The sequence below is a fragment of the Canis lupus genome, chromosome 8 (assembly GCF_048164855.1).
Source record: "Canis lupus baileyi chromosome 8, mCanLup2.hap1, whole genome shotgun sequence".
NCBI lineage: Eukaryota > Metazoa > Chordata > Mammalia > Carnivora > Canidae > Canis > Canis lupus.
This window is the reverse complement of record NC_132845.1, coordinates 49,835,648-49,860,747: the sequence shown is the minus strand read 5'-3', so window position 1 is coordinate 49,860,747 and position 25,100 is coordinate 49,835,648. Positions and strand designations below refer to the sequence as shown.

The 25,100-nt window shown below is 45.9% G+C and overlaps 2 protein-coding genes across 5 annotated transcripts in view; one reads left to right on the top strand and one right to left on the bottom strand.

Moving 5' to 3' along the window:
- The window catches only part of LOC140638492 (BOS complex subunit NOMO1), a 57,501-nt gene extending 37,855 nt beyond the window's left edge, over positions 1–19,646 (bottom strand). The window contains exons 1-11 of the mRNA XM_072835909.1: positions 19,471–19,646; positions 17,092–17,181; positions 15,506–15,551; positions 11,851–11,951; positions 10,780–10,886; positions 8,461–8,533; positions 6,349–6,501; positions 5,680–5,817; positions 5,262–5,351; positions 2,273–2,378; positions 1,946–2,096 (exon numbers count right to left, since the gene is read on the bottom strand). Of these exons, the coding sequence (XP_072692010.1) occupies positions 1,946–2,096; positions 2,273–2,378; positions 5,262–5,351; positions 5,680–5,817; positions 6,349–6,501; positions 8,461–8,533; positions 10,780–10,886; positions 11,851–11,951; positions 15,506–15,551; positions 17,092–17,181; positions 19,471–19,635 (1,220 nt within the window). The 5' untranslated portion in view covers positions 19,636–19,646. The remainder of the gene's footprint in view (positions 1–1,945; positions 2,097–2,272; positions 2,379–5,261; positions 5,352–5,679; positions 5,818–6,348; positions 6,502–8,460; positions 8,534–10,779; positions 10,887–11,850; positions 11,952–15,505; positions 15,552–17,091; positions 17,182–19,470) is intronic.
- A 4,228-nt stretch (positions 19,647–23,874) lies between these two features.
- ABCC6 (ATP binding cassette subfamily C member 6) overlaps positions 23,875–25,100 on the top strand; it is a 48,877-nt gene continuing 47,651 nt past the window's right edge. For 2 of the 4 annotated variants that reach the window (XM_072835908.1, XM_072835905.1), the window contains exons 1-2: positions 23,875–24,022; positions 24,878–25,060. In XM_072835908.1, coding sequence (XP_072692009.1) covers positions 23,987–24,022; positions 24,878–25,060 — 219 coding nt within the window. In that variant the 5' untranslated portion in view covers positions 23,875–23,986. The remainder of the gene's footprint in view (positions 24,023–24,877; positions 25,061–25,100) is intronic. The other 2 variants (XM_072835907.1, XM_072835906.1) reach the window with 2 other exon arrangements.

The following is a 25,100-nucleotide window of genomic DNA, read 5'->3' as shown; positions in this document are numbered from 1 at the left end:
GGGGGTGGGAGTGAATGGGTGACGGGCACTGGGGGTTATTCTGTATGTTAGTAAATTGAACACCAATAAAAAATAAATTAAAAAAAAAAAAAAAAAAGCCCCTCTTCCCTGCATACCTACCAGAACTTACAATCACAAGTTACTCAGCTCAAACCTGTCTCCCCAGTAAGATGAAATCCTTGGTTCTGTCAATGCCAAATGAGTTCACTGCTACACACCAGCCTCTGTCACTGCACCTCACCCAGAGTAGTTGCTCAAAAATGTTTATGAGGGAAAAGAAGGCAGGCTGTGAATCCAAAATGATTTTCTAAGCTCTAACGCAATGATGTACAGGGTTCCCACCGGTGATGTACTTCCCAATCACTCATTTGTCACAGAATCCCTGACCCTGACCCCTACCTGTCTACAGAAGTTGTCACTGACGTCTCCTCAGTAACCAAGGCAATGGAGCATGCTTTCGAGGCTCAGCTCCTGGGCCTCCCTGACCGTCAGGTTTGACCTCACAGCTACAACCCACTGCCTGGATCCTCCTGAGGCCACCCCTCGGACACCGGCATTCCATTTGGGGCCTGCTCTTCTAATTCTACTTGCTTTTTACACATCTAGGGTTCTGGCTGCCCTCTGGCAGGGTCTCCCTGGGTTACGACCTGTCCAGGCATCTGCGCAGAGTGCCACCTGGTGGTCCTGCTCAACCCTCAGCACCTAACAGGCTCCTCTCCCTGCCCACAGCTGGGGGCGCCACAGCCATCCTGCTTCTCAAACTGGGAACTCCTAAATACTCCTCCAACCCGTCCTTGATCTCCCCCTAAGGCAAGCCCCCATCAAGTCTGCTTTCATGCTACCTGAGCCCCAATCTTGTCCCCTTCAGAGTCATCCTTCACTACTGCCAAGGTGCCTCTCTGAAAACAAAAATCTTTTTTTTTTAAAGATGTTATTTATTCATGAGAGACACAGAAAGAGGTAGAGACACAGGCAGAGGGAGAAGCAGGCTCCCTGTGTGGAGCCCGATGTGGGACTTGATCCCAAGACCCCAGCTGGGATCACGCCCTGAGCCAAAGGCAGACGCTCAACTACTGAGCCACCCAGGTGTCCCTGAAAACAAAAATCTAATCATGTCACCTCTATGCTCAAAATGGATTGCTGGCCCCCTGACCCGTGCTGGAGAAAGCCTCATTCTTCCAGTGGGGTGTCCAGAGGTCCTCTGAGATCTGTCCCTCCAGCCTCATCACTCTCTTTGGCCTGCCCAGCAACACCAAGTCATAAGCTCCCAGCTACAGACACTGTGCTGTTCTAGACTGCGTGCCTTTGCTCCTGCCACCTCTCTCCAGGAAGACCCTGCCCTAACTCCATTAAAGTTATGGTTCAGTGAGTATCCAGTGCTATCTCAGAGAGAGATGTAGCTCCCCCATTCCAGGGGTTACACGTAGGTGAGAGAAGGATCTGAGATCTGACTCCAAGGCCCAGGTTCTTTGCACCACATGGTATCACTGTAGGATAAGACCATAGAGATTCAACTACCAGATCCCCTCTCATACTCGCAGTAAGTACAGCAAAGCAGGAAGAACGGTCACAAAGACTGGAAGCATCTCACAGCAAACTTTCTCAAACAACTATACTATCTTCCAAAGTCCTTGAGAGTGAAGCCATGGAAGGTCTTGCAGATGTGAAGTCAGATATAGAGAGATCTTCTTCTAACTTAGACTCATTCTAACTTTGAAGCAAGACAGTTTTCCCTAAGCATCGACATATAACTAGCTCCTTCAGTTTGTAAGACTTAGCACTAATCTTCCTCGGGGGGTCACCCCCACCCCCCCCCCGCCCGAATTTCTTACAGGTGCCTAAGACCCCATGTGGATCCCTGGCAGAAACACACAGACAGATCAAAGGTAATTTTGTTCTCAAACGTCCACACAGGCACTTCCAGACCCAAACACAATGACCTCACCCTGTGGCAATGATGTCAGCCAGCTGAGGTGTGTTAGGTGCAATTTTGATGGTGACGGTTTCAAAGTAGAGGTGTTCCTTCTGAGCATGGATCGTGTACGTCCCCGTGGTGATGTTTTCCAGGCGGAATGAGCCATCAGCTTTGGTTTTGACTAGAAAACAAAAAGATGCAAATAGAAGATGAGCCAAAGACAGCTGTCCATCCCCTCTTGAGACAAAAAGCTGGCATATTTTCACAGCACCATTAAGATAGTTTCCCTTCCATTTCTCTCTGGGATCAAAATCCAGTACTGGCAAACAGTTCTGGGGGGTCAACACAGCTGCCGACCTTTGATTTGGTTATTCAGAGTGACTACGGCCTCTGGAACGCCTTCGCCTTCGGGTCCATTCAAGACCCTCCCAGTGACAGAGAATCCCATGACGTGGAACACAGGCTGGAAGATGAAGAATAGGAAGAAGGTTCACATGTGCCGGAGCGGTAAGGCCCTCCTCGTCCACTCACGCCAGCGCTCAGCACAGCCATGGGTGCAGGAGTCCCGAGTCCCAGCCGGGTCCCAACCCACTCCCCTGACTCCTGCTGCTCCCACACCTCTGCATGTTCCCCGGGGGTCTGTCTGCTTCTTACACTCTGGTCACCCTGATGTTTGTCAAATAACTGAGTACCAAAGATCTACAGGCTTACTTCCCCAGTTAAAGATCACAGAATCAAACTTGAAAGCCTCCTGCTCCCCCCACCACCACGTAACACTTGCTCCCGTCCTGCCTCCTCCCCTCCAGATGCTCCCAATCTGGTGAACCACATCACCTCCAGTCTTCTGACCTCAAACCACAGCGTCACCTGGGACCCCCTCCCCACACTCCAATATCAATCCATCCTATGCATCCTACCCCTGCCAGGTGTCCTGTCTTTTCCCACCATAACCTGAATTCAAATCTTGGTTCACTCCACCGAGGTCACCTTCCGCACCCACTACCACACCCTGTGCTTGATTTACATGTGTCTATGCTCCAGCTCGTGAGTACCATGGTTTTGCTCTCCCTGGAGTCACTATGTTCCAGCCACCTTGATCCCTGGGTCCTCAAGCTGACTATATGCATGCACCACAGGCATCCCTCCCGTGGACCTTTTACACCAGCTGCCCCTCTCAGCCTGGACCATTCTCTCCCACCTCTGGACAAGATCAGGGGGGAGGCTCCTCCTTCTCATCATTCCAGTTTCAACTCAAGCCATCACCACCTCCAAGAGGCCTTCCCTGACTATCCATCCCATCTCAGAGGCCCCTGCCCCTGCTTTCTACCCCAGCCACTCACTATCACACTAGCCTATTTCATTAGCTTGGTCCAAATTTTATCAATATCTCAAATGTCCTTGATTTATCTTCCTTTGTCTACCTCTTACTAGAATGTAACCTCCATGAATATAGTGACCTTTTCTGTCTTAGTCAGCTGGTACACAGTAGGCACTGAATAAATCACTTCTGAATCCAAGAACAGATGAATGAATGCACGCATACATACAAGAGCATTTGAGAGATTTCTTAAAAATTCAATGGTTTTTTTGTTTTTTTTTTGTTTTTGTTTTTGTTTTTTTAAAGATTTTATTTATTTATTCATGAGAAACCCAGAGAGAGAGAGGCAGAGACACAGGCAGAGGGAGAAGCAGGCTCTATGCTGGGAGCCTGACGTAGGACTCAATCCCGGATCTCCAGGATCACACCCTGGGCTGAAGGAGGCACTAAACCGCTGAGCCACCCCAGCTGCCCTGTTTTTTTTTTTTTTTTTTTTTAATTCAGGTAGCCCTTCCTGATCCTTCTAAAAAGATGTGGTTTATCTACTTACCAATTCCTGCATTCACTCAACAACTACTTTTACAAGACACCTGCTCTGTGCCAGGCACTAAATCACCTTAGGAATATGTGAAGAATGAGACATCACTAATGCACCTGACCTCATGCGGCTTCCAGGCTACTCCCTGAAATTTCATTCATGTCTCTACTTAAAAACTGGTGTTTAGTCGAGATCAAATGCACAAGCCCCGCACAAAGCAAGCAAGGACACCTCCCCACCCCCATCCACCTCCAGTGTGCACAAAGCCGGCAAGTGATTTAAGGAATCTTAAAAAGCCGTCAGAACCCCACTGAGCATGTGACCTAAAAGCTAGCTTCTACCAACCGCAGCTACTTCAACACAGTACTTTCAAATGCAACATTAAAAGAACGCGATTAAAATCTAATTTTTTCAATAACTGTAACACTAGGAGGTCCATTTATGAAAGACTGTTATTTTCTTTGGGGAATCTGCTCTATCTGGCAAATTTTCTATCATAGCCATTATCTACTTCTGTAATTAAAGATATAAATGCAATGGAAAACACATTTACCATCTATTCTAGGATCTAGGGAGTTTGTCAAGCCATGTATCACCCCATCCATCACCCCACCTCTCACTCCCCCTCCCTGCGGCCCAAGCTCCCAGCTCTCCCCTGGTTTATGGCCACAGCCTCCCAACTGGTCACTTGCTTCCATGTTGCCCCCTGCCAGCTTCTTCCTAACATGGTAGCCAGAGGCTCACACCTCTCTTCTGCTCAGAACTTCACCCAGAGTGACCCACCGGGTCCTGTATAAGCAGCTTCATCATCTCTCCCTTCCTCACTCCCTCCACGCCAGCCACTCTGGCCTCCTTGGGGCACCCCATACCCTCTAAGCACACTGCAGCCTCAGGATCTTTGCACATGTCACTCTCTCCATCTTGAACACTCTTCCCACAGAAGTCTGTGTGGCACAACGCCTCTCCCCCTACCCCTTCAGGTTTTCGCTCAAACATCACCTTCACAGCAAGGACTGCCTACAAGTACCCAGGAAGACTGCAGCCTGTCTCAATCCTGGAAGTGTGTCACCTCCTTTCTTTATTTTTCTATGGAACACTTGCCACCTCCTAATGTACTACCTAACATACCTATTTATAAGTGCATTGTTTCTTTCTGCCATTGCACTCCGGAAGAATAGAAATTTGCAGCTTTTTGGGTCCCCAGGGTACATCCACCCCTAGAACAGTACCTGAATCGCCACCTGAGACTGACACTCAATAAATACATTTCAACGAACAAAGTAGCTATAACTGGGGCCTCCACATTCCTCATGTGAAGAAATTCTGTGACAGTGGATCCCAGGCTAAACTGGAACAGAGCACAAGATTCTGGTTTCTTCCCACAGCCCAGCCCTTCCAGATAAAATACTGATTTTCGTAAACATGTTTGCAACACCTGTGCCCAGAGATGGGAAACCCAAACACCTGTCCCTTCTGGAGGGAGGTCTTACCTCAATTTTCAGGCTGTCATGTTCCACTGCGAAGTCTCGTCTGGAAGGAGCAACATCAAAGGTAATCCTCTCCCCTCTATAAAAGGGAATCTAGAAGGAAGGGTCTGTTAATTACTAAGAGCCCACAACATGATCAATATTAATAATCGACCCAGGAAGCCACAAACGACAAGGGGTTCGAGGCGAGCCAAGAGAAACTATTAATCATAACTGCTGCTGATCTTAAAAGAGGAAGGCCCAAACTTTTTGCAGCCACGACTGATGAAGTCTGAGTCTCGTCCAAAATAACAATGCTAAAGAAATCGGTCGCGAAACTGCAAGGCAATCATTTTTTTCCCTTTAACACCCAAATGGCATTGACTCTCGCTGTGTCTGCAGAGTCTACAATGTCCAGAAAACACAAATATTCTCCACTCACCACAGTATAGTCCCCGCTTGGCAAGGAATAGAAGGAAAACGAGCCATCTTCTTTGGAGACTGCATAGCACAGATACACCAGACTCTCATCTGGGGGTTGGAAGCCAGGCACTGGAGAGATGTTGCAACCCAGGACATCCTATGTCAAGGGGAGAAAAGAAAATGACTTCCTTTTCCACTCCTAGGTTCTCATTACCATCAAACGGCCACACTAGCAGAAAATTCTTCTAAGTTTTACATCACAAAACACATGTTTCTGAAACCCACGGCATAGTAGGGAGGTAAAATGAACAAAAACTTTTACACTCAAGTTGGGGAGTTAAAAAAACTGGCATGGTCTTCTTGGAACAAACGATGTCATCGTCCTTCCCTACAGTGGGGCGTTATTCTGCGGTCAAGGAAATAGAGCTCTGGAAGGGCAAGTGGCGGGCTCACACAGCCAGCAAAAGGCAGAGCTGTGATCTGTCTGCACCTGCGTATGAGATTTCAGAGCCTGTGCACTTTCCACTGGAGCCCACTCCCACCACAGACATTCAGGTTCTTGCGAGTCAACCAAGAAACGCAAAGCTTTTACATGTAGAGACTGTGCCCCTACCTTGGCCTGCATTTTCAGTGTGTTCTCAGCCTGCGTTCTCACAATCTCACCCATTCTTGGCTCTTTTTTACGTACCTCTTTGGAAACTACAGATGAAAAGAGAAGAAACTTCACCCCTTTCATGGGTTCCCCATCACTGCGGACAGAGCCAGACACATTGTAGCCAGCCACGATGAGGGGACTGGCGGCGTTGGCATTGGAGTTGGTCACCCGCACAGTGGTGCTCGCCTACAGGAAGAAGGTGATTTTAACTTCCCAAGTAACAAATCCTCACGGAGTGTTTAACAACCGTGAAGATATGCTTAAGCTAAAATATTAATGAGGGGGTGGGGAGTAACATGGAAAACTGGGAAGGTGATAGAATCACAACCACGTGTTCGCAAGCAAAATGAATTAAAATGAAATGTGGCAAAATGTCCATCACAATGATGATCTCCTTTGCGTCGCGAACGGTTTGTTTTACACTTTTCCACCTTCCAAATGTTCCACCTCTGTTACCACTCCTTTACTCTGGTCTATCTGTTGCAATTTTTTTAAATGAGCATCCTTTACTTTTTTCCATGTTTGATGGTATATATGCATGTGACTTTAAAGCTGTCGAAGCACAGTTCACAGAGAAAAAAATGCATATAGTCTAGGTGTACAGAGCAGTGATCTTCACAAACTGAACATGCCCTGTAACCAGCACCCAGGAGCCCCTTCACACTAATTTCCAGGTACTATCTGCCAAAGACAATCATTATCGTGACTTTTAATAGCATGATCTACTTTTAAATACAATCTTATGTTAATAGATTCAAATTCCTTTATACATACGATTAAGAATATAAGCCTTAAAGTTTATTCTAATCAATGTATAAGCCATGAGTTCTAAATAAAACATTTTTAACCCCCTGAAAACTTGCAGTCATAAATAGTATACAGATAAGTAGAAGTGTGAAACCATACCATCAACTCTAAATGCTTAAAAACTATAGAGTAAAAACTAAAATACTGATTCTAATAGTTCCTTAGCAAGAACAAAACACAGCCTCAAAACTAATATAAAAGTTAATGTGTTGAAATGTCCTTTAAATCTTACTTCAATTTGTTTTCCTGTAGTGATTACAAAACCTCACCTGGTCTGTTTCTTCCTTTTTTCATCTTTTATCATAAACTATTTCCATCAAATAAAAAGATATCATTGGGAGTGCCTGGGTGGCTCATTGGGTTAAGCATATGCCTTTGGCTTAGGTCATGATCCCAGATCCTGGGATCAAGCCCCATGTCAGGCTCCCTGCTCAGCAGGGAGTCTGCTTCTCCCTCTCCCTCTGCCCTCCCCTCCACTTGTGCTCTGTATCTCTAATACCTTTAAAAAAGATATAAAAACTACTCTAAAGAACACCTATACACACTCTAACCAGCTAAGAAATAAAAGCAGAAGTATAATTCGAGTCTTGCATACCTCGAAATCCCTTCCTGCCTCCCTCTATAGATGTCAGTGTCATAATGAATATAGTATCTGCCGTTCTCATGCACATCCTCATACTTTTTTTACATAGGACTCTATCTGTAAGTGGAAGTACCCTGAGTGTTTTTAATTACTGTATAAACAATACTGTGTTTCCTTACCCTCAGCAACTTGCCTTTTTCCCTCAACTTTATGTTTTTAAATGTACTCCTATTGATCCACGTAGCTCTGTTTCACTCATTGCTGTCCTACAGGATTCTGTGTGATAAAACCACATTCTGCTCTCTACTTAACGGACATTTAGGTCGCTTATAATATTTTGCTAGTATAAACAAAACTGCGATAGGCATTCTTTTACATTCTCCTTGGGCACACGTGCAATGGTTTCTAGAATGTTAAGTATGTTTATAGATTGCTGTTTCAGACTGGAAAAAGAACAAATAAATCTCATCAGGTCCTTCTGGTGTTGATTCAGCTTAAAATAGCTATAGTTAATAACAGACCTATTTCACAGCAGGAAGACAGTATTGTCACCTAAAACCAAAAACAACAGAAGGAACATCTGCTACAGTGAGTTTTATCTTATAAATACCACCGAATCAATCAGCAGCATTGTCTTTTTTCTCATTTACTTCCAGAAAAACCATAAACTCATTTCATACCCTGAAATGAGCCCTCTATCCTTGTCTCCAAACCAGAACACTGCTGGCACAGCTATCAACAACTGAAATACTCACCTCTTTCAATGCCCAGGTTGGATGAGTTGCAAGAATTTCATAATCCCCAGGAAGAACTTTAAAAAATGCAAACCTAAGAAATAAAAAATACCAATTAACTTTCTCTCAACAGCCCAAGTGTTCTAATTTATAGCTAATATTGTAAGAACAAGAAAATAATGTTTGGATTATCACAAACTTGCCAATGGCTGGCTAAATGAACATAAACAAAAATTCAGTCATTCACTATACAAATCCACATCGAGGAGCACTTAATTGGAATACTTCCTGTGTACAAGAACAGGTATTCTGTGTGCTGCCAGGAAGAAGGTTTTATGTTTCCCTTAACCCCAAGGATTTCTGACCTTAAAAACCAGATATTGGGAGGACACCTGGGTGGCTCAGTGGTTGAGTGTCTGCCTTTGGCTCAGGGCATGATCCCAGAGTCCTGAGATCAAGTCCCTCTACCTATGTCTCTGCCTCTCTCTCTGTGTCTCTCATGAATAAATAAATAAAATCTTTAAAAAAAAACAAAAAACAAAAACCAGTCCCTGGTTCAGCAAGGATCAGTCATAAAACATTCAAGTCTGCTTTGAGCAGAGGTGATAGGCATGAATAGGCAAAGAGAAGGGAAGGAAGTGTCCAGGGGAACAGTGGGAAGGAAAGAGTCCTGGGTGCAGAAGAGAGAACAGATCTGAAAGGCTGAGGCCTATGCTGATGTTAATGACGTGGGCAGGGCAAATGATAACAAGCTTCGAATCTTATACAGAAGAGTTTAGATCTCTTATCAGAAAAAATACAGAGTGAGCCATTCTGGGCTCTTGCACAAACTACAATGACCAAACCAGACACTGATGAATACCAGTTAAGTAACCATGGGCAAATCAAGACCAGAGTGACAGAAGCTGAGGCTGGAAACACTGTCTGATACACTTGACCCTTTTAAATGTGTAAAGCACCAGACAATGAGTGCTCATTCTAGTAAAATAGACTACCAAAAAAATCCATCTAATTTCTTCTCCTGTGGTGGTATTTCATTATATCAAGTATTGCCTGTCATAATTGGGTATGACTTGGAAATCACTTTGCTACAATAAAATTGAAATTACTATTGGATTTTGGCCGTGGGGAGATGCAGCCTCTACTCCTGCAAGTTATGATCATTGTTTTACTCAGTGCAGATGAAGGAGACTGAACAAGTTCAAGTCACTTCACCCAGGGAGGTCAAGAGCAAACTGCTAGCCCAGAGAAAATAGAAGCTCCGCATTCCTCCCACAGGCATCAATCAAGTAGACATAAATGTTATCCCCAAACTAAAAAATAATTTCAACAATCCTCATTGAAAAACTGGAGAGCAACAGACTCATTATAAGCTTCTAATTTGCAGTTAAGTTGGTTTTGTGTATTGAAGGAGTAATGATTCGAATGCTTTCAAAATTATCAGTTGGAACTACTCTGAGTTAATCTTGGCACATCTGTTAACATTTACAACTCAACGATATAAATCCATTAAACACTTTAAATCTGACTCTGAGGTTAATTAAATAGTTGTCAGTTCCAACCACAAAATAATTTTGATATAATAGTGATAATGTGATTTTTAAAAATCCTAATTAAGGGGCACCTGGGTGGCTCAATTGGTTGAGCATCTGACTCTTGATTTCAGCTCAGGTCATGATCTCAGGGTCATGAAATTGAGCCCCAGCCTCTGCACTAGGCATGGAAACTGCTTGGGATTCTCTCTCTCCCTCTCCCTCTGCCCCTCTCCTCCTATGCACTCTCTAAACAGAATTTAAAAATTTAAAAAAAAAAATCATAACTGACCAAATCTATATTGAGCTAACACTATTATGCACTCTATTCCATGCCAGGCAGTTTGAAGTAATACTATTAATTTAATCTTCCTGCTAACCTTTAATATCATCATTCCTTATAAATGATGATAGGTTCCACCATCATCATTTATAAATAAGAAACTTGAGGCCCAAATGCATTAAGTAACTTGCTCCAGATCAAACCCAGTAAGTGGAGGAACCTGGAATCAAACCCAGGTTTTTAGGCTCCAGAGCCAAGCCCACTGTTAAATGAAGGCCTACTATGTGCCAGGCCTGCAGCAGGTGCTGTACAAAGATTAACTCATGTTTGATCATCCCATCAACTCTAGAGGTGACGGGTCAGATAACTTCCATTTCACAGATGAAGAGCTTGAGACCCCGAGAGGCATGAACTCATCTGCAGTTAAGAGGCCAAATAAAGATCTGAACCCAGGTCTCCCAGGCCCAGTCACAGGCTCCCTCCCTCCCCTCAGCTGTGAGGCAGGAGGACACAGGCACAACTTACTTTCCACCAGGCTGTGTCACTGTGGACTGGATCTTTGCTTCAGTCCCTGTGTTTCTCAGAGACACCTGAACTCCTGCAGGGCCCAGGGGCTGCCCTTTGCTGAGAACCTGTCAAGGAGAAGGAGGTCAGGACCCAAACCAGCAGCAGAGTTCCCCTGCTCATGCTCCCTGCATGGACCTTATACCTTTCTTTGGGTCAAGACTCCTTCACAAAGAGTAGATAAATGATGCATACCCTTCCCTGGGATTAGTTGGGGTGCTGAGTGAGGCAACAGTAATGGTGAAATAATACTTTATTTCATCGAATCTAAGACACCATCAGCTAAAGATGCACCATGATTTTACAATCTATGGAGAAAGAAAAGTACCATGATCCTCCACACTAGCAAGAAACTTACACATGAAGCCAGGACCACTTTGCCTCATTGAGAGCAAGCACCTCACTCTCATTTGAAGGCAGAGGAGAAATCAACTTGCCGTGAAGAAACGAATAGCAGGGCAATTCGCACATGTCAACCATGGTGCCAGATGGAGGGAGGAAAAAGAACTCCCCTGAAATATCTGAACTTGGAGCCGCCATTCACACAGGTTAGCCCCCTAAATTCACACCACCAAGGTACCCCAAAAAACTCTTAGAGGATCTAGTTTACTGAGACAACTCCTGGGAGAGTGGATGAAGCAAATGCAAATCCTATCTGCAGGAGACTGGTTTCATTTGCCCACGGTGATTACAGGTTGCCAGAAGTCCTGAGGCCTGCGCTCTTCCCAGCCTGCACCCAGAAGGGGCCATCCCTGGAAGTTACTCAGCCAAGCTTTACAGTGGAATGGCCTCGCATTCCCTTACAACTGCCCTCATGAGAGAATGACAAGTAGCCCAGATCTGACTGGGTTTTAGTCACCCATTACCTTTTACACCAAATTTTACCCATTCTGAGACCCTCCTGAAGTCTGTCTGTGGGTCTCTTGGGAACTCAGAGTCCCCACTAAAAAGTCCTGCTTTTTTAAAGGTCAGAAAAGACTCAGTACATGATACAGAGCAAACATTAAAAATAACCATGTTCCGAAGCCAAACCTTTCCATTCACAGAGAACCCGGTGAACACAAAGTCGATGTCCCCACCCTTGGTACAGATGTCACTGACGCCATCCACATACAGCTCCACGATCGTTGGCTCTGAGAAATGAAGGTGGGAGGGAAAGGAGCAGGGTACAAGACACAAGAGCAAGTTTAGTTCTGACAGAAGGTGAACCTGTCTAGGCAAAACACATTTTCTTGGTCAATCTTCAGTTTATTTTTGAGCACTTAATACGCTCTCATGATTTAACATCCAAAGGTACCAAGAGGGATGCAGGGACGTCTCCCTCTCGCCTCTTCCCCTGGACACCCAGTTTCCTGTCCCAGAGTGAAACAGTGTGTGGAGGATAATATGCTTTTTAAAATATATATATAAAAAATAAAATAAAATAAAACAAAATATATATTTTTTTTAATTATTTATTCATGAGAGAGAGGGAGAGATATAGGCAGAGAAGCAGGCTCCCTGAGGGGAGCCAGATGTGGGACTTGATCCCAGGACCCTGGGATCACGACCTGAGCCGAAAGCAGATGCTCAACCATTGAGCCACCCAGGCATCCCAATAATATGCTTTTATAACAGTCTTTTGGCTGCGCTTATCTCAGAGTCCCACTGAAAATTCAGCAAGCACCAAATTGTTTTATTTATTGGATGCTTATCACATACCCAATACAGGGCTAGGTGCATATGCACCTCACAACGACTTTAACAGGTCGAGGATTAAGCTGACACACAGAAAGGTTAAAGGCCCCCCCACCCCCTGCCAAAGTCACAGAGCTTGTGAGTGATGGAGCCCCAACTCAACCTCCAGAAGCCTGGCTCCAAACTGTGTCCTGACCAACCGCATGAGCTCAGCCACGTTAAACCAGGATCATAAACTCTAATGCCCACAGGAACGAAGCAGGGGATGGGCCACTGGTTCAAACTTTCAAGAAAAAACAGACATCTGGATTTTATGTGTCATCTCCTGATGTTTCAGTATTAGCAACTAATTCAAATTGTGTAAAAGACGGAAAAGGTCATCATAATAAGGGTTAAAGTTTTTAAAAGGTTAGGAAGAGTGTAGAGTGTTAAATAGAGAAAAGGGAAAATCAAGAGAATTTTGGGTAAAATGAATAATTACATACACACGGGAAGATACCAATACAAAAATGCACACAAGACTTGAACAGACACCTCACAAAAGATGTTATCCATATGGCCAATAAACATATTTTTAAAAAAAGCATTCAATCTCATTGACCATCAAATAAATAAATATCAAAACCACAATGAGAATGGTCTCACTCGTGTGGAATTTAAGAAACAAAACAGAGGCTCATAGAGGAAGGGAGGGAAAAATAAAACAAGATGAAATCAGAGAGAGAGACAAACCATAAGGGACTGGTAATGATAAGAAAAACTCAGGTTTGCTGGAGGAGAGGGGCTTGGGGGATGGGATAACTGGGTGATGGGCGTTAAGGAGGGGATATGATGGAATGAGCACTGGGTGTGATATAAGACTGATGAATCACTGATCTCTACCCCTGAAACTAATACTACTACTATATTAATTATTAATTAATTTACTACTACTAAATTAATTAGTAATTAATTGAATTTAATTTTTAAATTCAATTAATTAAAATTTAAAAAACACAGTGAGAGACCACCACATTACCACCAGAATGGCTAAAATGAAAAAACACTGCCCTTACCAAGTGCTGGTGAGCTGCGGGGCAGCTAGAACTCTTCCACACTGCTGGGAGAGCGGAATCTGCGACATCCGCCTTGGACACCTCACACTATCCACGAGAGCTGCACAGGTAAGTGCTCTCTTGCCCAGCAATCCCTCCTGGTATATACTCACCAGAAATGCAAACACAAGAACACATGTACCGAAAGGCCAGAACAAGTACATTCGCAGGAGCACCACACTTAGTGGCCAAAGTTGAGAAGCAGCCCACACGTCCATCAACAGAAGGGGTAAGTCACTTTATACTCACACAGCAGTTGAATGAGTTAACGGAAGCCACACACATAATAGAGATGAGTGTCATTAACAATGTCGGGAGGAAGAAACCAGACACAAAAATGTACCCCTTTAGGATTCCATTTATATCAAGTTCAAAACAGACAAGACTCATCTACAACTTTAGGCGGTCGGGGCAGTGGTCACCTGCGGGTGGGGTGGAGCGGTTGGGGAGTGCCTGCGAGGGGGCACCACTGGGGTACTGGTTCTACGTCGTTATCCGGGTAGAGGTTACATGCTGCGTTCACTTGGGGAACGTTCACGTGATACCCTTACGACGACTACACTTTTCTGATAGTACAATTCAATAAAGTAAAGAAAAAACACCCCCACAGGCCGGTGATCTGCAACCTCTGCTTTAGCACTGTGTTGGGTTCCCTTCCTCTGCTGCTCTCTGGAATGCATGGGTCAGGTGCCCCCTACTATAAACTGAAAAAGAACCTCCCTCAGAGTCCAAATGGCTGTCGGCTGACCTGAGCTCTACTTTGCCCTTGTGATGACAGGAACTAAATTCTTCCTCCTCCAACTGACAAGCAAGCCTGACACAAACAGCCATGGCCCCCAACCCCTCTCCTGAAGCTACAGAACTGGGATCACACACACCTACTCTTTGGAAACGTCAGCCGTGGCAGAGCAGAACCCTCTCTTATCTCAACCCCTTTCCCACATCTCCAGCTCTGCTAAAAGGCAGATATTATCAGGTAAGTTCCGAGTTCTTGTTTGTACGTGTGCAGAATGCTTTTAAGGATTTATTCATGGCTCATTATGTGCCAGTCTTTCTCAACATTGTAAATACACTGGCCCATTAGTCCTCCAAGTCAGGCTGTGAGGCAGCTACTACCACTCTCCTGACCCCCTAGCAAGGAGACTGGACACTGACTCAGGGGACGTAGTTTGTCCAAGGTCATCACAGAACCAGTATTGCTCAAGGTCACCAGATGTTCTGATCTCCTTTGAGAAGCAGATCCAGATTTTCATGTGAAATTTCACCATGTTTAATACTGCGGTCCTAAAAAGGATCGAGGGGGCTAAGAAGCCACCCTGGGACAGGAAAAAAGTCCCAACTCCTGAACTCTAGATACCATTGTGCTACCACTTTATGAACAGAACTACAAAAGCAGAGCTTCTGGAGAAAGGTTCAGGACAAGATGCCTATCTCAAGAAAGATGACAGAAAAAAAAAAAAAAGAAAAATGACAGAAAACCTTAAGATAGGTCCAAGGTAGGAACACCTGGGTGGCTCAGCGGTTGAGCGTCTGCCTTTGCCTAGGCCAGTCTGCCTTTGCCAAGTCCAGGGATTGAGTCCCACATCGGGGTCCCTGTAAGGAGCCTGCTTCTCCCTCTGTCTATGTCTCTGTCTCTCTCTGTGTGTCTCTCATCAATAAATAAAATCTTTAAATAAAATAAAATAAAATATTTTATTAAAATAAAATAATAAAATCTTTAAAAATAATAATGATAAGGTAAGTCCAAGGTAAATCCAATCTACTCTAAAGTAACAAGGAGGGGAAAAAGCTTTGTTCCTCACTAGGAATAAGTCCTTAGTATTTTAACAGTGTCTGCACTCTGCCAATTTAAATTAATATTCGGCATATAATCTAATCCTGTACAGAGTATGTATCTAATTATTCAGTTCACTTACCAAAACTCCACCCTAAGGGAGGCTCGATCTTCAGAATGAAATCTCCCTAAGACAGGGGAAGAAAGAAAAAGAGATGAAAACTGATAACCTCTCAACTAGTTTAATACAGCGCTACTATTTAATCTAGGATTTATACACCTGCAATGAAATTCCAAGCACACGCTCCACTCTAAGTAGCTGTGGGCTCTCTGATTGCCTTCAGATGCAGCAAGCTGAAGTTGAATGCCCAGAAGTCCCCATCCAACCAATCAGAAAATACCAACTTAGTGCCCATGGAAAAGTTCTAAAGGCATTATATTTAGCCACTCATTGTCTTTTGATATCAAATGCACTACTCATGGAGTCTATTAACCCCTCCCGAGCCCAGGTTGCTAGCGTCAGCATGTATTCTTAGCAATGAAAGTCACTGCTGAAAACTAGGTGTTATTCACATACCCTGGTTTCTTGAGATTGATAGGAATAAGTTAAAACAACAACAAAAAAAACACCATATTTTAAGATCAACCTGTAGAAGTCAGTCCTATGTATTGTGCCTAGACCTAAGTTCAAGAATATTTATTGCTGTGTTGTCAGTAATAAATTTTTTAAATTGGGAAAAGCCTCTATGCCTACCAACAGAGACGTGGTTACATAAATTACAATTTTCATTTGATTCTGATGTGCTGTGCAGCCATTAAAAAGAGGGCAACAGATCCATACACACTGATGTTGAAAGCATATCAAGATATTATCACAGGGAAAAGAAAAACCAAACTGCAGAATGATTTCTATTGTTTAACTCCATTTGATATTTTAAAAACCAAAATCAAAACGATGTGTGCCTATTGATTATTTCTTCAACGTGCTTCAAATCTGTGTTTCCAAATAAAAAGTTGACATGGGGAGGGGGGCGGGGGTGGGAGCAGGGGAGGCTGGGTTGCAAGTAGGAATTGGCAGATATACATCTATGCACACGTGCACACGTGTAAACATCTTTATAATCACAGCACACAGAAAGCAGTCTTTCAGGATACACACTAAAACTTTTATCAGTGGGGCTACCCATTACCATTACTGAGGGATGAGAAATTGGGGGGTAAAGATTAAATTTACTTCGTATACTTCTAAAGACCTTGTTTTGTTGTCTTCCACAAAGCTCATAAATTCTCGTATCACTTGTATAATTTTTTAAACAGTGTGTTAAGCTGCTTGCAAACTTAACCTTATTAAATCAGGGTTTCTCAGTGTCTGCACCGTCGATGTTTGGTCTGTCCTATGCAGCATGATGTGAAGTCGAGCTTCATTTCTGGCCTCTACTCACTGGATACTGTAGCACTCCCTCAACCCCAAGCAGTAGTAACAACCAGAAATGTCTCTAGACATTGACTGCCAAATGTCCCTGCAGACACTGAGGAGCCACTGTATTCAATCAAACCAGTTTAGAAACTGTCTCCCTCAAAATTTGGCCAGAATTGTCAAATACCACTTCTAATTTACAAAAGAGATGAGTTTTCGCTTGTGTGGCAAATCAAGACTGCTCCGGTTCGTGCAGTGCCGAGGGCCACACTTACTACTTCCCATCATAAATGACTACAGTAGTCTCTTACCTTATCATACAAGGGGATCATAAAGTAACCATTATTAGGGGCACAGTCTGTCTGGTATTTCAAAGTCCCATGCTTGGTATACAGCTTTATCTAGAAAGCAAGGAAAGAAGTCGTAAGAGAATTACCTACATACATTATGCCAGGATGCAATCTATCAGTATGCGTTTGCTGAGGACCTACTACATGCTGCTATTACCACCAGGCATTAGAGAGAAAACAAAGTATCCCAAAAATAATGTGATTAGATATTTCTCTGGTTAGAAACCATCTAAAGACTACCTCCAAAACTCATATTTTTCAGTTTATTTTTAGTGGCTGTCCCTATGTTGTTTCCACCTAGAACAAATTTTCAAATTTGCTGTTAGGAAAAGTGCTTATTAAAATGTAATCCCCGAGCCCCATGTCTGTTTCTAAACTAGAAGGTTTGCGGCGAGGGCCAAGGATCTGAAACTATTAACCCCAAATGATTCCGAATACTTGGGAGTAACACTCATCTAGAAACTTTTAATCTTCTCTCTTATGTTCATTCTCTGGCAAAAACAAAGCAAAGGAGGTTTAATACAGGTCTTATCAAGGATCTCCAAAGCTCTTGCATCCTGGGCATTTCCAAACACAATCTGTTAACTTTTTAAAATGTTCCAGCAAAGTCTGGGTCTTCCCTGTACTGTGTGACCTTGGGCAAGTCAATTTACCTCCTGAGGTCCAGTTTCATAAGGGGCAAGGAAAAGAGCCACTTCCCTTTGTGTTTATACAGGATCACGTCTATGCATTTTAAGCATCTGGCAGAGAGCATGATTCAAAAAACAAAATACTATTATTATTTTACTATATTACTATGTTGTATTACTCACATCTCTCTGCCTTCACTTTTCTCCCAGAGCCTCAGGAAACTACAAGCTACAAAAAGCCTTGCAAGGCAGCTTCTGAAACTGCCTGTGCCCACACACTGGGAGGCAATCCAGGAGGTGGCTCGGGGACCCAGCAGAACCTAGGAACCCTGAAACTGCAGGTGGGCAGGTTCACTAAACACCTGACTTAAGATCAGACACGAGCCACAGACGGAAGGGTCTTCTTTAGGAAATACACCGCGTCCTGGGTTGGGCTGCTTCTGTCCCAACCCCATCCTCCAGGAACAAAAACGAGGCCAGGTGAAAGACCTCGTGGGGTGTGAAAACGATCCTCAGCCCCTCCCCAAACCTATCTCTGCACCCAGATTCGGAGAACATTTAATTCCTCAGCGCTGCCCTTCCGCTGCCAGCACTGGCGTGGCTCAACCAGGCTTTCAGGCAGTCCCTGGGGTCTGAGGTCCCCCCTACGTCCCTTCTCTCCGGCATCTCCTAGCCTCTTTCCTTCTTTTATCCCCTTTCAAATCCCCTTCTCCTGCCCCATCATCAGTACCCTCCTAAAATAGAGGCCAAGCCCTCCATCAGGTCCCTTCCCATCTATCCCGACAAGTGACCTTCCTCTTGGCAAAAGCTTTCTGGGTCACAGTCCCACTGGGCCGATAATCATGTAGCTGCATGGGGTTTTACAACTTAACACAAAGACTTCTGCACAAATCTCCGGCGTCACCCCAGTCACCACCCAGCAAGGTAATCAGGGCAGCAGACAACTAACTCTCCGTTCACAGAGGAAAATGGGAGATTTCCCCAAGGGAGGGATGCGGGAGATTAAAAACAGGATTCCAAGCCCCAGAGATGCCAAGACATGTACAGGGTTGGGATCCCCCTAAGAGCATCCCGGGGGGGGGGGGGGTGGCGCAGTTTTAGGAGGAGTGGATTAGGACCTTGGGGGGGGGGGGCTCTGAGCTGTGGGGCCAGGGGTCCAGACTTGCATTTGGGGGGGCTCTGAGCTGTGGGGCCAGGGGTCCAGACTCGGCAGCCTCTAGATTCCAGACTCGGGGTTTGGGGAAATCTAAGTTCCAGGGGATCTGAGTTTTGAGGATGTGGGGGTCTGGGTCCTGCCAGAGAGTGGCTTTTAAGAGATCTGGGGCCTGGATTGTGGGGACGGTCAGAGTCCCCTAGCATCTTGGATCCGGATTTGGGGGGGTTTCTGGAGTTTGGGTGTCCTGATTTGGGGGGGAATCCTTCGTTTTGAGGGAGCTGATGGGAGCTACCAACACCGCCCCCCACCCGGTGCGCGCATCCTCCAAGGCCCGCCGGCCCCCTCGGCAGGCGACCCCAGGACGCGATCCATCCCCCTCCCCTCCCCCCACCGCCCTCCCTCGCCCAGCGCGACCGGGAGGCGCCGGCCCGGGGCAGCGCCCGCGCAGAGCGGAGCCTCCGGGGCGGCGAGGGCTCCTCCGAGAGCGTGGAGCAGGTGGCGGCCCGGGCGAGGCCGCCGAGCGCCGACAGGTGGAGCGCCCGGCCCGGCGCTCACCTCGATGAGCGAGTAGTTGATCTCCACGTCCGACTTGACGAAGCCCCCGCAGCCCACCACGATGTCCTCGGAGCCGCGCGCCGGGCCCGCGCCGCTCAGCAGCAGCAGCAGCAGAGCGGCCACCGCCCCCGGCCCCCGCCGCCCCGCCGCCCCGCTCGCCCGCATGGCCTCCCGGGTCCGCCGCGCGCCCCGCCGCAGGCCTCCCGGGTCCGCCCCCCGCCCCGCGCGCGGCCCGCCGCTTCCTCCTCGGTCCGCGGCTGACAGCCCAGGCCCCGCCCCCCGCCGCCGCCGCCGCCGCCGCCGCCGCGCGTGCGCGCCACGCCGCCACGCCCACGCCCCGACCGGGTAACTACCGCGCATGCTCGGCAACAAAAACGAGCCCCCGTGTGCCCCCTGCAGGCCCGGAGGACTGCGCGCACCGTCCAGCCGGTGCGGTATAGGGTACAAACTCCAAATCCGCCAAGATGGGCACTAAGGGAGTGCAATCTTTTTTTTTTTAATGTTAACTAAATTTTCCTTTAATCAATAATTAACATTTAGCACTTGAGCATTTTAGCTTTTGTTTGGCAATTATTTTTTTTTATGAATTTATTTTTTATTGGTGTTCCAACTTGCCAACATATAGAGTAACTCCCAGTGCTCATCCCGTCAAGTGCCCCCCTCGGTGCCCGCCACCAGTCACCCCCACCCCCCGCCCTCCTCCCCTTCCACCACCCCTAGTTCATTTCCCAGAGTTAGGAGTCTTGATGTTCTGTCTCCCTTTCTGGTATTTCCTACCCATTTCTTCTCCCTTCCCCTCTATTCCCTTTCACTATTATTTATATTCCCCAAATGAATGAGACCATATAATGTTTGTCCTTCTCCGACTGACTTATTTCAAGGAGTGTGTGGAGGCTGAGAAAAATCAAGGCCATTCCACCTCAAGTTTAACATTAACACAAGTACAGCCATCTTAGGCCCCTGTGAATAAGAGCTGAACTTTACAGGAAAAACTGTAGAATGTCCTCAATGTCCTGGGCAGGTAATCCCATATCAGAAAGACAACAGAGCCCACACCCGTGGTAGAAAGTCCCATATTAGAATGAGAACAGAGCTCAATGCCCTTGAAAGCCCCACATCAGAATGTAAGCGGAACTTGAGAAATTCTTCCACCCCTTCTGAAAATCCCCTAGACCAGCCTATAAAAAAACCAGCTGTAACCCACTTCGGGGTCCAAGTTCCTGCTCCGCTGTGTCGGGTACACTTGGACCCAAGCTCGAGCTTGTAAATAAACCCTCGTGTGTTTGCATTGGTGTCGGCTCCTCAGTGGTTTCTCGGATTCACAATCTTGGGCACAACAGAGTGCAATCTTTTGTATATGAATTTTATTTCAATAAAGCTTTAAAAAAACTCCAAAGTTGAATTATGTGGGACGCCTGGGTGGCTCAGTGTTTGAGCATCTGCCTTTGGCTCAGGTCGTGATGCCTCTATCTATGTCCCTGCCTCTCTCTGTGTCTCTCACAAATAAATAAATTCATGTTGATGCATGTAGCCAACAACTTTCCCAAATCTTTTTGGCACATATATTTCACAGGTGATATGTAATCTCAAAAACACCTTTGGGGGGATCCCTGGGTGGCTCAGTGGTTTAGCGCCTGCCTTTGGCCCAGGGCGTGATCCTGGAGACCCAGGATTGAGTCCCACATTGGGCTCCCTGCGTGGAGCCTGCTTCTCCCTCTGCCTGTGTCTCTGCCTCTCCCTCTCTCACTGTGTGTCTCTCATGAATAAATAAATAAAATCTTAAAAAAAAAAAAAACCTTTAGGAATTTAAGCCGGTGCATTTTCTGTGATAAATGATCAATACCTTTTTTAAAGCAATGCATAGGTCATTTAAGATCAGCATAATGTTTAAAAAGTGTATTTAGAACTTATTTAAATCTCAGCTCTAATAACATTTGCAAAGAAACAAGTTTGAGGGGTTTCCTCCCATAAGCAAGAGATGCAAGCAGTGAATTTACTTTGCACTGTCTGTGACTTGAAGCATGAGTTGTCGGAAAATAAATTCAAATCTCAGCATGTTGGTGTTTTGTCCCAAGACTAGAGGTTTACGATGACAAAAACTGAATTTAGCTGCAAATCACCACATCAAAATAGACAAAAATTGCTTTTTTGACCTGATATTGGAATTCTTCCATTTTGTCCTACTAAAGAATCAGGTGCTTTATTGTGATAGTTTTTATATTTTGTTTCTACACGACCAGGTAAGAGAAAAAAATTCCCACTAGAATTTGCCATTGTGACTAAGACTCAAGCAATGTACAACTCTGAACCACAGAGAGTGTAAACTATGCAATGGACAAAACTTTCATAACGGCTACAATGGAATGACAGATCCACAGAGGATCTCAATCATGGGCGCATCTGATCTCCGTTTCTCACTCTGCATTCTTGAAATACAGTGGAATCCTCAAGTGTTTAGTTATAAAGAGAAACTAGTTAAATTATTTTCTTTATTGGGGTTATTTATTTATTTATTTATTTGAGAGAGTAGGGAGATGGGCAGAGGGAGAAGGAGAGAAAGACTCTCAAAAAGATTCCATGCTCGGTGTGCAGACCAATGCAGGGCTTGATCTCATGACCCTGAGATCATGACCTGAGCCAAAATCAAGAGTGGGTCACTTAACTGACTGAGCCACCCAGGTGCCCCTGGGGTTTGTTATTCATAACTACGATGGAAACAGATGCCCTTTCTTCTCCCTAGCACAAATTCCTGGTTTGTCTTGGCAAATTTCCAAGGGGTTGAAAGCCACCAATTAGGAAATGGTGGCCTATGGAACCTTCTTACCTCGCAGAATAGGAACCCGGGGCTGGGGGTGGGAAGGGACTTGTCTAGGGCTCTGCATGCAGCCATGTACTGTTCAGAGGACTGGAAAGTAGGCCTTGGGATCCCTGAGATCTGTTCTTGGCTCACCCAACTGATTTCCTCTGTGTTCTTTCTCACTTCCTGAATATTCCCTCTCAAATTTTCATCATTGCCCTCAAATTCCTCTTCAAATTTACAATAAAATAAAGCACTAGAACTGTGGCAATGCCATTTGGAGGCGGAGTCCCAGAGAGAGAGGGCTCAAGCCTTCCCCCTAATTTCCATCAGCCTCCACCAAAATCACCTCTCAAATCAACAGACATAATGTATAAATGTAAGGAGCAGACCTGCCATACTTCACTTCACAACTGAGTTTGTTCCTTGTGTCCCTGCTCTTCTAGAAGACTCAGGCAGGAGGACAGCTGAAGACTGACTTAGGGCCCCAGACCAGGGTCAAGAAACCCCAAAAGAAAGGGGGAACCCACATAGTGGAGGGCATACAGGAGGCAGGAGTGAAAGATCTGCAGAGAAAGGACAAGGCAGCATGGGGAGTGAAGAGGATTTTACTTTTTTTTTTTTTTTTAATTTTTATTTATTTATGATAGTCACAGAGAGAGAGAGAGAGAGAGAGAGAGAGAGAGAGAGGCAGAGACACAGGCAGAGGGAGAAGCAGGCTCCATGCACCGGGAGCCCGACGTGGGATTCGATCCCGGGTCTCCAGGATCGCGCCCTGGGCCAAAGGCAGGTGCCAAACCGCTGCGCCACCCAGGGATCCCAGGATTTTACTTTTTTATCCAAAGTGAGTAACTGTGTCTGTCTGGAAAAGCTGTCTTTTCCTCTCTATCTTGAAAAGAATACATGGCTTGTGGCAGTAAGGAAGAAAGAAAAAAGAAAAGAAAATTAGAATTCCCATGATTACGGCTGGAGTACATTTCCATTTTTCATCTATGCATATATGTCACATAGAGGATTTTCCAAGAAGAGCTACTAGCTGGGAACACACACTTGGCTTGAAGACCCAGGAGAGGAAGGCAAAGATTTTACTTCTTTCCCCACTTTCTCCAATCTAAGCATTTACTTCTTTTGTTTGTTTGCTTGTTTTTCAAAAAATATCATAGTCTACTTTGTATTATAATTTCTGTTTTTCATTTCGCATGGAGCAACCATCTTTCTGTATTATATTTCTGATATGGCACATATCAGAACCCCTGTTCAGTAACCTATGGATGAAATAACACTACTAAGGCTGACAATTGCTAACTCTTTTTGAGCATTTACCATGTGCTGGACACTGCACTAAACTATTCATTAGTGATCTGAAAATCTTCCCTCCACGATACAGACAGACAGCGTTCATGCCGCTTGTTGCAGGGTTGGCGGGTTCTACTGGGATGCCACTGCACTCTCTGGGGCTCGAGGATCCCCTCCCTCCCCTCCCCCTCCACTCAGATCGTCCCCTCAGATCCTCCTCTGATCACCTCTTCTCACCCCTCTCGCCCCACCCCTATCGCCGGGCAGGACCTTGCCCTGGGCTTGGCTATCCCAGAGCTCAAATCTCAGACAAGCCTGCCAGTCCCCGCCCCTTCCAGGACCTGGAGTGTGGCCGAGGAGGTTGCCCGGGGACCAAGGGACAGACCTCGGGGAAGACAGACAGACAGGCACTGGGGGTGCGCGATGGCCGCGCCTGCAGAGCCCTGCCTGGGACAGGCGGTGAGTGTCCCCCTCCTGCCCCACTCTCCTTTTCCGGGCTCGTTAGATCTCCCCAAAAGCTCTCCTCTGTCGGTGATACTGGGGAGGGGAGAGACCACCAAATTCCCAGCCAGACGAAAAGCAGGGGAGAGAGACCCCTTTATCAGATCCTGCCCCCCAGAGACCCTAGCCCTGCTAATGAGGCTTCCAGACCTCCCAGCTGCCGGTGAGCTTTGACCTCTATTTGCACAAAGCTTCAGGACCCCCACCTCTCGGGCTGACTTCCTCTTTCAGCCTGGCTCTTTGCAAAGGACTCTGGGGAGTGACGTTCATGGGGTGGGAGTGAGAGTCGCCAGCTCCCAGGATTTCAGGGGCCACCAAGTAAGGCAGTAATAATAACTGATGTTAATAGAGGGCTTACTTTGTACCCAACATCCTACTATGTGTTTTACTGGCAGTAACCCATTTAACTCAACCCTTAGAGGTACAATCTCTGAACACCGCCCCTCCCCGTTTTAGGGAAGGAAACTGAGGCACAGGGAGGCTGAAGTTCACAGAGTTGGCCAGCAGTGAAGTGGGGAACAGTAAAGAAAAATAAGCAGGACACCACCCCTTTCCAGCTGGATGACAGTCACTCAAGTTATTTAATCTCTGGGCCTCAGCTTCCTTATACGAAAAATCAGCATGATGCTTGCCTCGACTTCATAGAGTCGATGTTAGTGATAAAGGAGTCAAGAATTATAAGGTACTCCAAGGAGTGCTGGGCCCATTCTCATGGCAATGTTAGGAGTCCAAAGGGTTGCCTTGCTCCCTGATGGGGTGAGCTTGGGACCCCTGCACGGTACCATCACAAGGGTGGCCCTGGTGTCCCCTCAGGTCTGGAACTGGACAGAGCCCGAGCCCACTGCTGCACATCTGCTGAATGTGTGCTTCCTGAAAACAGCAGGAGTCTGGATGCCCCCGATGTACCTCTGGGTCCTTGGCCCCATCTACCTCCTCTACATCCACCGCCGTGGCAAGGGCTACCTCCGGATGTCCCCCCTCTTCAAGGCCAAAATGGTAACTGCTGCCTCTGGGAGCCTGTAAACAGACGATGGTT